General features: G+C 39.4%; 1 protein-coding gene across 4 annotated transcripts in view; it reads right to left on the bottom strand.

The window, feature by feature from the left end:
• rnf31 (ring finger protein 31) overlaps positions 1 to 11,073 on the bottom strand; it is a 43,057-nt gene extending 31,984 nt beyond the window's left edge. Inside the window, exons 1-7 of one of the 4 annotated variants that reach the window (XM_069173243.1) lie at positions 8,873 to 11,073; positions 8,484 to 8,682; positions 6,965 to 7,111; positions 4,408 to 4,563; positions 2,800 to 2,856; positions 1,576 to 1,774; positions 474 to 669 (exon numbers count right to left, since the gene is read on the bottom strand). In XM_069173243.1, coding sequence (XP_069029344.1) covers positions 474 to 669; positions 1,576 to 1,774; positions 2,800 to 2,856; positions 4,408 to 4,563; positions 6,965 to 7,111; positions 8,484 to 8,681 — 953 coding nt within the window. In that variant the 5' untranslated portion in view covers position 8,682; positions 8,873 to 11,073. Of the gene's footprint in view, positions 1 to 473; positions 670 to 1,575; positions 1,775 to 2,799; positions 2,857 to 4,407; positions 4,564 to 6,964; positions 7,112 to 8,483 lie in introns of all 4 variants that reach the window. The other 3 variants (XM_069173244.1, XM_069173242.1, XM_069173245.1) reach the window with 3 other exon arrangements.
• Positions 11,074 to 13,296: the final 2,223 nt, after the last annotated feature.

Below are 13,296 nucleotides of genomic sequence, written 5' to 3'. Positions count from 1 at the left end.
CCTTAATAGAATTGCGGCTACTGTTGACGCAACAGGCGGTGTCCCATTTCTTCAGTTTTAGATTTTAAGCCCCACCCCTTCTAGCTCCGTTAAAAGGGCCACTACCCAGTAGAGGGGCGGGGCCATGAACAAGAGCACTGAACCGTGAACTCATCACATCGAACACGCTGCATCATATTCGCACAATTATTGGTATTCTCTGTATTTTACATTTCACACACTGTGAAGTTATACAGTGTATAACTGCACTTTTCCATATTTTTGCTCATTTTTTGTCTTAAAACTTGGATCTATTTACCACCTGTCTTTATGGCTGTATTTTTCTCACTTTGAACGGTCTTACTCTTTATATTTATCTTTTAAGCACCACTAAACCAAAACAAACTCTTCAGATGAGAAAAGTTACTTGGCAATAAACTGGATTCTGATTTGTTCAATGGGATCAGACGATTATCAGAACAACGGGTCCTGACCTTTGACTTCCCTTGTTTTTGGAGGAGGAGGATGACGATGATGATGATGATGATGATGATGATGTGACAGCTGTTCGTCGGTGGTTGGCCCTCTCGGGGTACGAGTGATACAGTCTGTCACACTCTGAGCAGAGTCCCTGCAGGCAGGTGAGGCAGTGGGCGGAGATACGGAAGATTCCACAAATAGTGCAGTTCTCTGGAACGGAGGCAAGACATCAATAACTTCAGATTACATATGTAAATATATATATCACATATTTATAGACTTGAGTGTCCATGTGGCTGCTTCTACATTGGAAGAACAAAACGTAAACTGAAAGCCAGACTGGCTGAACATCAACATGCTATTAGAACTGGCAACCATCAATACCCAATGGCTTTACATTACAAAGAGGCCGACCACAGCAGCTGGCATCATTAATGATATATGGAATAGAGCGTATCGAAACTCAGTGAGGGGCGGCGACAGGCTCTTACAAAGAGAATCATTTTGGATCTACAAATTAAAAGCAATGCAATCCCCCGGTTTGAATGGAGAACGTGAGTTGTCTCCTTTTTTGTAACTATTTCTTTATATATTGTTTATTTTTGGACAACTAGATAAATAATATTTTTGACATTTAATGTTTGAATGTACTTCGAATTATTACGAGACTTTAAGGCTTTTGATGAATATCTGTATTTGGCTTTCTAGTCCTGACCTGGAAGATTTTGTTTCCCATCATATGACTTGATGTGCTCCCATGTATAGGGTGACGGCTAATTGGTTCATACTGATCATGTGACCACTGACCAACAGATAACAACTACAAGCACACCCGAGCAGCACTGTCAGATTCTTTTATTCTATAATCTGTACAAATTCACAGCAAAATCAACTTTACTGTACAATACATCACCTGCAGTTCTAGTACAATGTTCAGAAACTACAGCATAGTACTGAACAGGGTCCAAATACTGAATATCTGCAGCATGACTATGAAAAAGTACATTTTCAAAAGACACTGTTATTTGCTAGGTTGTAAAAAATTGACTAAAACAAACACGTGTAGATACGCGGGTAGAAAGCAGTCAGGGCAGTAGAGAAGATTTCTCCCCGTACCTGGATGTTTGTTTGAGGAGGTGGAGAACACCTGGATGGACCTGAGACTTTGGTGGGTGGTGGACAGGGAGTGGCCGTGGCTGCTCTCCCTGGAGGAGCGGTAGTGAAGAGGGAAGCCGAGAGACTTGGTCTGACTGTCTGCGTGACAGGAAGTGGAGGAGGAGTGGTAGACCACGGCGTCCGTGTTCAGACCCACGTCCTAAAAGGAGGGAAGAGAGGCTGGAAACTAAGAAGACTTGACTTCAACCCACAGGACGATAATAAAAACATATGATTATAATTAGTGAGTTTGATATGGTGTTATTACCAGATCTGAACCTAAATGAACACCTATGGGACATTTTAGACTGCTTGGACAACGCTCTCCACATTCATCTGAACACCAGATGAGGCAATATATTTTAGTTTCAGAGAGTTGTACAATCAAAGTTGTTGTGGCAGCATATGATGCTTTAACAGAACACCTGATTTACTAAAGGCTGCATGTGTAAAATCACGTGCAAACTTCACACCACCCGCAAAAAAACATCCAAGCAGATCTACCAACGACTTGCAGGTGAGCTGTCCAAGGTCCTGAATGTGTCCCACAGAGCTCACAGGTAGCTTCATAAAGTCAGCTGCTCATCACAGAAAAATCTGGACCTGCTGCTCAGTGTTTGTTAGAGGATATTTTATTTACCCATGTGTTATTATTAAGCCATTTTTATGTTTTTCCCGCCTAATATCTCTCCATCTCATCTATTGATCTTTTTGTTTTCCCCTCGGCATTGATTTTCTTGCTGATAATCTCCCATATGGCATTTTTTTCTTGTTACATCTATACTTCTTAATTTCAATGGGATCAAATTTGGTTTTCCTTTAGCGGTCGTTCTGTTTTTTCATGGCTGGAATCACTAACACACGCTAACCCCTCATTTAAATACAGCGATTTACACCTGATTTCGATGATGCCATCATTATATGTAAATCACACGCAAACGGGTGCAAAATAAATGTGCAAAGTTTTGGAATAAACACGCAATTTAGCAGCCTTTATTAAAGATCTTAGTAAATCAGGCCCTGTGTGTTGTTTTTTCCTTTAAGTTGTCATCCTTGATGTTCTTATTAGATCACAATACGAGTTAAATGTTTTTATCTTTCTTTTGCTGTGCTTTTACTTCTTCTCCCTGCAACTGATCAGATCTGTACGAGCTACAGATGTGATGGTGACATGATGGACTCTACCTTGTGCCTCAGTGTGGGAATGATTCTCTCGTAGAACTCAGGGTGAGGATGAGCCTCCTGCGATCAGAACAAACAGCTTATCATTAATGCTCTGGACAGGAAGTCTACACACACACACACACACACACACACACACACACACACACACACTACAGCAGTGCAACAAAATAAAGCAGCTCATGACTAAAAATAATCACCATAAAAACTTCTAAAATATTCCTCTACAAACATTAAAACAATATTTCAGGAGTTCCTGCAATCTTAAAACCACAGGATGCCGTTTTCATTCAGACTGATTCAAATAAATGCAGCTAAATAAATAAATATGGTTCTGAAGTATGTAATGAAATAAATAAATGCCACAATAAAGAAAAATGATCTTAACTGACTGAGTCTGACTGAAAGCTGACAGATTATTTCAAAATGTAGGTATTGACTGAGTTATATATTTATATCGTATTTATTGATTTCAATTCATTTGAACATGGCATCCTATAAACAGCAAGACTCAGAAAGCGGTCAGTTCCTCTTCACTTTCTACAGAAAGAGGAAGGAAAGTTCAAAGGAACTATTATTTTCTTGGATTATTTCTGGATCTACACTGATGTATAGTGCAGGATGGAGTTCTGTCTTCTGGACGGACAGCGGTGGAGAGATCTGCATGGCTTTGAATTGTGACATCGAACACTTTGTTTTGGGGATTTATTCATTAGGACGGTTTGGGTCCATTTAAATTCACACACTTTGGGAACAGTAAGACTTTGGGCGGTTTTGGTCAAATTCAGTGTGTAATGATTGTGTGATCGGGTTGGTTGGTGTGTGTGTGTGTGTGTGTGTGTGTGTGTGTGTGTGTGTGTGTGTGCGTGTGTGTGTGTTTCTTTAATATATGGCATATTGGTAACCTACTCGTGTCACTTTTGTTAATATATCATTTTTGTTGATATCATGTTGAGGTAAACTGGAGGTTATTTTGTTTATTTCTACAGTTTTCAGTTTTTAGGATGTCAGCCGCCGGTGTTCATGTATGGAGAATCAGGTCGGCACGTTATTTAAAACATTTGTGTTGTAGTTTTTCCAAAGCAAGTTTTTAAATAAGGTGATTTGTTACAAAGTATCGATATCAGCTCACATTTTACTTGGTATCAGATCGGATCAGAAATCGGTGGTATCGCACATCACTAATGTTGAGTTCAGACATTTTTCAAATTCAAATATTAAGAGTCTGTGCTGGATCATAAAGCCTGAGTTTTACTGATGACATCCAATAATATCAGTCTACTGTCTAACAGGAGCAACCCGCTTTCACTACCATTACAAAAATAAAGTCATTATACCAGCACGACTGAGATTTACTGAGGCACTGATGCTAAAAACAACAACAACAACAACATTTTAATCAAGTGTTGGACCACCTCAATCATACATACGACTTCATATTAGACCTCACACCACATGTTGAAACCGTCTTTGGTTCAAGAAAGAAACTCTGTCACGGTGAGGATGAAGATGTGGATGAAGATGTAGATGTGTTCTTATTAAACTACCTTACAGGTATGTAGAAGATGCACACACACACACACACACACACACACGCACACGCACACACACCTTGATGAGCATCTCCAGCTCCATCCTCAGGCTCATCACTTCCAGTGTCACCGCAGCAACTCTGCCCACATCAGGATCTGTGACATCATCAGGGAAGCTCAGCCCATCAGGCTGCTGATTGGAGTAACCGTAGAGACAGAGCACTGCTCGTCCTCCCTGAGAGCAGCAAGAGCAAACAGGGAGGAAAGTAAAGTAAATTATTGTTTTTGTTTACTCTCCCAAGAACAACAACAGATGGACATAAAAGTACTGTCAGAACAGGACATGGAAGTAAATATGAAGAAAGTAATATGATTTTTCAAAAAGATGTCAAGAAAAAAAAATACCAGTTTACCATAAACAATCAGATTATTAAACAGTACGAGTTATATTTACCTTGGTATGATCATAACAACAGAAAGGGAGTTTCAACATGGCAGTGAATAAATGAATGCACAAAAAAAGCTTGAAGAGCTCAAAATGAAATTATAGCAAATTTTTTTAAAATGTTCAAATTCCCACTAAAATCTACCTTAAAATATTGTATAGTGTCATCCAGCCCAGTGCACTGTATGGTAGATAATTATAGTCAACTCAGTCAGATCTTATAGAACCACATCATCCTGACAGATCTTATAGAACCACATCATCCTGACAGATCTTATAGAACCACAACATCCTGACAGATCTTATAGAACCGCATCATCCTGACAGATCTTATAGAACCACATCATCCTGACAGATCTTATAGAACCACAACATCCTGACAGATCTTATCTCTACACTGTCCTTTTCTCTCTCTGCTCTCCTCTCACCCCAACCGGTCGAGGCAGATGGCCGCCCACCTCTGAGCCTGGTTCTGTTAACAGATGCTCCGCCCACCTCTGATCCTGGTTCTATTAACAGATGCTCCGCCCACCTCTGAGCCTGGTTCTGTTAACAGAAGCTCCGCCCACCTCTGAGCTTGGTTCTGTTAACAGAAACTCCGCCCACCTCCGAGCCGTTAACAGATGCTCCGCCCACCTCTGATCCTGGTTCTGTTAACAGAAGCTCCGCCCACCTCTGAGCCTGGTTCTGTTAACAGATGCTCCGCCCACCTCTGAGCCTGGTTCTGTTAACAGAAGCTCCGCCCACTTCTGAGCTTGGTTCTGTTAACAGAAACTCCGCCCACCTCTGAGCCGTTAACAGATGCTCCGCCCACCTCTGAACCAGGTTCTGTTAACAGAAGCTCCGCCCACCTCTAAGCCTGGTTCTGTTAACAGAAGCTCCGCCTACCTCTGAGCTTGGTTCTGTTAACAGATGCTCCGCCCACCTCTGATCCTGGTTCTGTTAACAGAAGCTCCGCCCACCTCTGAGCCTGGTTCTGTTAACAGAAGCTCCGCCCACCTCTGATCCTGGTTCTGTTAACAGATGCTCCGCCCACCTCTGATCCTGGTTCTGTTGGAGGTTTCTTCCTGTTAAAGGGAGTTTTTCTTCCCTCTGTTGGAGGTTTTTCTCCCTTAAAGAGGAGTTTTTACCACCTAGATTATGTGGGAATTGTTGGATTGTTGAATTGTTGAATTGTTGGATTGTTGAATTGTTGAATTGTTGAATTGTTGGGTTTCTCTGTATAATATTGTAAAGTTATGCTGTAAAGATTTTAATGTGTTAAGTGCCTTGAAATAACCCGTGTTGTGATTTGGTGCTACATAAATTAAATTAAATTGAATTGAATTGACATTTTTTGTGAATCACATTAAATCCAGAGCCAAAGACTCCGCCCATTTCAGAGCAGCTGAGTCCACCATGACAGCTGGTGTCCACACAAACCGCTCCCTCTCACACAAACTCTGACCAGTCGCACAACTTCCCAAACACCAAGCGGAGGAAACCGAATAATATTACAGTGCAATGAAACCCTTTAAAATGTTCCAAAGCAGATTATAATATTAGAAAAGAGATTACAAATTGACAGAATATCCATCTACTGTCAGAGATGTAAAGCAAAGAGAGATCCTGAGAAGAAAACTGAAACTGAGACTGAAAACAGAAAATATGAGGTGTCTGACAGGTGAGGGTCAGGTGAAGATGCACTTCCTCCTACAACGTCAAACATTCAATAAGATTTACTTTAACAATTTGAACTTTGTAATTTCACAATTGAAAATGTTTAATGACTTCTCCAAACTAAATCTAAAAATACCAGAGGAGACAGGACATGTCTATCTATGTATGTCTACATCTATATCTAAATCTATCGACAGACAGATATTTAACATTTTAACACTTTATATTACTGTGATTAAGTACTGTTGAAATATTTGGACAAACTGTTTTGATGATTTGGCAACAATGTATTTTTGAAACATTCCTGCCAATAAAACCTTTTGAACTCAAATTAATTTTAATTGAATTAAAAATTGACAAAGGGACAGACTGCAAAACAAAAGGTGTTATAGTTCTGCTGATATTGTACAAAGTGATATATATTTCAATTTATATTTACAATTTGTGACTGAACTCTGATGGATTGATATATTTATAATGATCATTGTTAATACTCGACTCCACTTCTTTCATACGTGTTTGTATTAGTTACCTGAATAGCATCGACCGTGGCCCTGAACACGGGGTTGTTGTGTTTCACCGTCCTCCAGTACTTCGGCCTGTTAGGATTCGTCAGGTTACAGCCGTACTTTTCCAGGATGTTGAGAGCTGTCGACAAGCGCTGAAGAGACACGAGGGTCTGCAGAGGAAGCAGAGGAGGAAGATCGTTTCCACTGTTCAATGTGAAACAGAAATATACAATTGAGTCTTATTGGATAGCAGACACTTTACAAAACTGAACAAATTCAAATTTAAAATAAAACTTCGACCCACTGATCCAATGCTGGACAGGTCAAAACATTTTCTACGATGTTATACTCGTCCTTTTACGGTGATATTACTTAATATATGTGTTTCATATCTTTAAAAGCGTCCCTTAAAGGTTCAGTGTACGATTTAGGGAGACTGATTGGTAGAAATGGAATATCATGTTTAGAGAAGAGGTCGTTGTCCTCAGTCTTTTCCTCAGGTATCTCTTCACACCGCTGACGTCGCTGCTCTTCCACTTGCAGGGAAGTTGACTAACAAAGTTTAGATGTGTTCAGTTCATCCGTCTGCTGCACCATCATCCAGAACCACCTCAGTTCAGAGGCCCAACCTGCTCCAGAGATTCTGAGATCCTGATATCCTCCAACACAGAGACTTTAAGACCTCTACACAGTGGGACTCAGGTCTGTATCCTTGAGTCAGGGTTAGACATTGTAACAGTGACACAGTGCTGCCACCATGAGGTCAAACTGAAGATCACAAAATCTCCTGCTTTTTCATCAAGCAAACTGTTATTTAAAACATGAATGAGACTCTCCTAGCTTCTGAATACATTTTTAGTGAACAAATATTAAAAAGCGCTGCTCTTTATATTTTTGGAAATCAGATCATTATTAAAACCGTATTAACACTGAATTAATTACACATGCTGCTATATGACTCTGGGTCGCCAACCTGAGATAGACATCTAAAGGTTAATGAAATTAGACTGGCTGAACCAAGAAATAAAAACAGTAAGAAGACTTTATGTTCCATCTGAATCTGGACCATCACCATAGAAAAATAACATGCTCACTATGATTATTGTCAACTATGAGAACTAACACAGGAGGAATAGAGGAAAGACAAAGCAGACGGCTCAGAAAGATTCATCATCTTCAGCAGCACTGAAGCCAAAAACATTCACAACACTTCAGGAAATATTTGGAGGTCAGGATCAAAGATGAAAACGCAGCTACACCGGACCATCCCTCCCAGATCACATGATCCCACTGGGTTCAGAGACACTTCAAATCGACAGAGGACGAACTTATGACCAGGGAGAACAATTACATTTATTACTATCTATAATTATGTTTCAACTGTGTCATAGAAAAGCTGTTAACACAACAGTTTTAAAAAGCGAACAAACTGCAATGTTGCTATCAGTAAGAGATCCCAGATGTATTAATCACAATACTGATAAACACATAAAATAAAGATAAGAGAGAAAGACAAAGAGTTGTTGTGTAGTTGTGTCTGACCTCCTTCCTGTTGCTGCCGAAGCCGTTCTGGATCACCATGCTCTCTGCAGCAACGTGCTGGTACTTGGAGCAGGGCGGTAAGGAGAGGTTGGCCATCGCCATGACGCCCACCCGGACCTCCACCACCCGGCCCCCCGAGTACAGACACACTTCAGTCCGACTCCGCACATTCTGCAGCTGCTCCGACAGGGACGGCATCCTGCAGACACACACACACACACACACACACACACACACACACACACACACACACACACACACACACACACACACACACACACACTCTCTTAGTCCATGACTGGGAAAAACAAATAAACAAACACTACAACCATAAATGTATACAAGACATCAGAGAAATGTGAATTCAACCTGTTACAAACTGAGCTTACCTGAGCTGGTGGGCGGACCTTCACCACCTCCTCCGCCTCCTCCTCCTCTACCTCCACCAGAACGTTTTTAGGACAAAAAGATTGTAGCTGTGATGTGTGAACAGGAAGTTGATCCAGAAGGAGAAGTGAGTCCTCTTTCTAATGAACTCAGTGAACACCAGAGCCGAGTCCATTTCCTGCTGCTCCACTTTAAGAGGACCGAGTTCGCTTCATTTTAAAACCACCACAAAACCACCCAAATGTCATATCTTAATTTGAATACACATCTTAATTTGAATATACCTACTTTTAAAACTTGTATTTTCTATCTGCTTTCCTTCCTTCCTTCCTTCCTTTCTTTCTTTCTTTCTTTCTTTCTTTCTTTCTTTCTTCCTTTCTTCCTTCCTTCCTTTCTTACCTTTTATCATCTGTTTAGCTGCTTTTACATACTTTTAATTCCTTGTACGTCTTATCTCATGTTTTATCCTTCTTGACCTTCTGACTAACTGTAACTTTTAATCTATATAATGCATTGTCCTCATGTTTTATAATCAATTCTAGTTTTTATTGTCATTTTAGCTTTTAATCCATCTTCTACATTTGATTTTTCTGATGCATTATCAGTTTTAGATTTTAATTCTAATGTTCCAGATTTACCTGAATAAAAGACTTTTAATGCTGCACTGATTTGTTTTTCACTGCTGTCATCACAAATTAAAAATTTTGGACATCAAAATCCAGATTCTCAATTTCCACAAGAGAATTACTTCAATAAACTAAATAAGCATTGGAGGAACAGACTGTGAGCATATTAATTTAAAACAAAGAAAGTTCCTGACGGGATGATTAATGACAATAAATCATTTCAACCTTTTCACCACTCAAGTCGATTATTCCTAGCTAAAAAACTTAATTCAACAATTTGTGTGCAACAAATATCAATCAGGTCCATTTCATCCCCCAATAAAAATGAACAACAACAGCAAACGGCAAAATAATAACTATACTATTCCCCCCATTTCTGGGAAATCTTTTACAATGTTCAGGAAGCTTTATCAGAACGTAAATGGAAAAACAAAAACACAATTGGCGACAATAACACCATTTTTATCATGACATTTATAAGTTCTATGAAGGAGCCATCTTGTTTCTCTTCTGTTGCTATAGCTACCTCCGGTCACTACTTAAAATACATAAGTTTATGTTATAATTTAAGATGATTCTTTCCATTAAAAAGAAACAGTGTTCACAGGTTGTGACAAGCAACATCAGAAAATATGCAAAGATTATTGAAAAATGTGCAAAGTTACAGGAGCTTGTTTGACTTGGCAGCATTAAACAGATGTGGGGGTGGAAAAGGGGTCCTTAGTTAGCAATGTAGTGGACCAGGTGGTTGCCTGATTTTGTACCTTTTTAAAGAATATCTGATGACCACAAAATGAGAATAAATATTGTTAAAAATTCACTGTTTTTAAAGGAGATTTTTTTTTACTCCACTTTCAACTAGAATATAAATTATACATTAAAAATATATATATATATTTTTTAACAGTTTTCTTTATCAAAATGAAATGATAAACTCTTGCCTGAGGACAACTGATTTTGTGGGTACTGATTTATCATGTAATCATTTAATTTATGAACTCAAAAACAAATATATTTGAAAAGAAAAAGTGTTACACTTGAGGGAAAGACCATCAGATAATCAAACCTAATTATTATTTTAATGAGAAAATGAATTAGCACTTTTCTTAGTGGGACATGTTTGTGCCAAAATCTCCAGAACCAGTGAGCTATGACGTCACGCAACATTAGCAGATTGATACTTCATTATAATATTTCTGAAACCATGTGTAGATTTAAACATGACACTAAACATGGAGACCTGCCGTCAGAAAACGCACGGCCTCCTCACACAGCCCTGCTCGGTGTGTGTGTGTGTGTGTGTGTGTGAGAACAGCTGACAGTCCAGCTGACAGTCCAGCTGACAGTCCACATCCGGCTGTTGTTTCCTACCTTTGCTCAACACGAGCACGTCACGGCGGTGAAATCGTGCTGCACGCGGAGCTGCAGGTCCGCGGTCCTCCAAACGACACCACGCGGCTCCGTCGGTGTTTCAGCACCGACACACCGGACTCATGTAAAAAACCTGCCGAGAGCACGCGACGCTGCTGCACCGTGTGCGGCTGGAGACACACCGGACTCCCTCATCAGGATGGAGCAAAACATGGACGCAGCGCGGATGACGTCACCTGCAGGCTCCTGAATGAACGTGCTGTCGTAGTGATCACTGATCAATTTAAAACGGTTCAAACGCAAATTTAAAAGCTTAACAGTTTTTATTTTGTATACAGTATAAATGAAACGAAACTTATTTACATGATCTACCATAATAAACTATCCGTGTTTACAATCATTTAAATATTTCCTGACGTCTTTATTTCGCTACATCATCACAATGACGTAAAGATAAAGACTCATAATTTTGTTTATTTTACTTCTATGAAAAAATAACTGTTATTCATTCACATCTAAGATAACTAAGAACATGTTAAAAAAATACATTTAATGAATTTCATAAAATACAATTTTAAACTAAATTATATGAGCTTTTTATTGGTTGATCTTCTATTTCATTAGTTACAGCACCTTCCTGTGGAGAGTTTGTATTCAACATTTTGGACACCGCTTTGGTAAATTATATAAAAATGGATGTAAATACAATGCTTGTAGCTAAAGACATTAAAAATGAAGCCTTTTTTCGAAAATATATATATTTTTATGACTTTTAATGAAAGCATTTAGGAAATGAGTGCCCTTGTGTTAGAAGATCCTGGCTATCTTTTCAGAGACTATGTAGGGATTATCGGCTATTCAAGTTTTTGAATACTCTAACCTATTGTGCAATAGGATCCTCCTCTCAGAGGATCTTGAGGTGTTTCCTGGACAAAGAAACTCATCTGCGTGGCTCCTGTTACACACTTGAGTCCAATCCTTCTCAACGCTGAAAATCCAGCGCTGCTGTGTGTTAAACAATTCCAGTTGGGACACATTTTCAGTTCTTTGGGTAAAGAGTTTCAGATTTTGATCCCTGAACAGAAAAGTCCAGATAAGGATTCATGACAGGACATCTAACAGTCCCCCACACTGAAACTCTGAGGGGAACCACTGAACCCTGAGAACCTTATGGGTCTGGTTAATTATAAATAACGTTCTGATTGGAAAATGTAATGAAATGATCGAAGGTTGACATTTTATTTCTTAAGAACGTAGAAGGCTGTGATTTTATCACCATCACAAAAGCCAATAACAAATGTGAATCAATCACAAAATGCATAAATGTGTTTGCAGGCTGATCAGGCAGACACTGGGGCCTGAACAGAAGGACAACAGGTTTTATTTCCACAACCTGTTAAACACGGTGTCCATTCATCTCGTGGGTTTCATTCTCAGTAACTCCAACAAGCGTTTCCGTCTCCATCATATCAAAGCGAATGTGTAAGGGAGGATGATGGTACGTCGGTGTGTGATTCGATTCGGGCACCTGGACCAACGGTTAGAAGATGAGGAGCAATGATGTCAACCACCCGCTGTCTTTCTGATGACTCACTGGGGCTTTAATTAGGCTTCCTGTTGTGATTATAAAACCAACACAGATGTAGATGGTGGGGAGTTGTGGGCCACAGGTCAAAAAGTTGCTTTAATTCTCCAGCCTCCTTCCTCCATCTCAATACTGACCAAACAGCCAAAGACTTCTTCAGGTGGTGTTTCACAGGATTCGAAGCATTTAGAAATCATGCCAATTCAAAATATGACAGTGATGCAGGTAGCTGATGAATGTAATGAAGTAAAAAGTAAAAAGACTGTACTCATGTTAAAGCTACAGTGCAGGAGTTTACTTACAGTAAATGAACACCTCATACGTTCAAGCCTTTACTAAACTCTCTCTGTTTCATTGTGTAAAGAGTTTTTCCTTCAGTTGCCAGGTGTGACTTTCCTGCTGCTGCGATGAAACTAATCATGGACGATATGAAAAGCATCTGCACCACAATCTTTTACCGGCCCAGCTGTCTAACTTCCAGTTTAGTCCTGTTGCTAATATGAATGACGACAACGCATTTTATTCATTCTTTAATCATTTCTACATTTTATCAGACTGAAATTCTGAAAATGAAGTCATTTACTGTTGGCTAAGTTGTGACACCTTTCCTTCATTTATTCACAATTTATCCACTTTGTTAAAGCAGCAACAGTTTTACCTGAAAGGGCTACGACAGAGAAACAGAGACTTCAGCAAGCAAAGCTTATGGTTTAACGGAATAATATAATTATATTATGTGTCTCTTCTGGACTTTCCAAATGATATCAGACCAAATGGATCAAATTCTGACGGTGAAATGAATCATTTCACGTCCTTCTTGACTCTTTTCATATAATTTGTCCTC

Source organism: Embiotoca jacksoni, unplaced genomic scaffold (assembly GCF_022577435.1).
Source record: "Embiotoca jacksoni isolate LCO1_2020_lvr unplaced genomic scaffold, fEmbJac1.0.p SCAF_59, whole genome shotgun sequence".
Lineage (NCBI taxonomy): Eukaryota > Metazoa > Chordata > Actinopteri > Embiotocidae > Embiotoca > Embiotoca jacksoni.
This window is presented reverse-complemented; position numbering and strand designations above follow the sequence as displayed.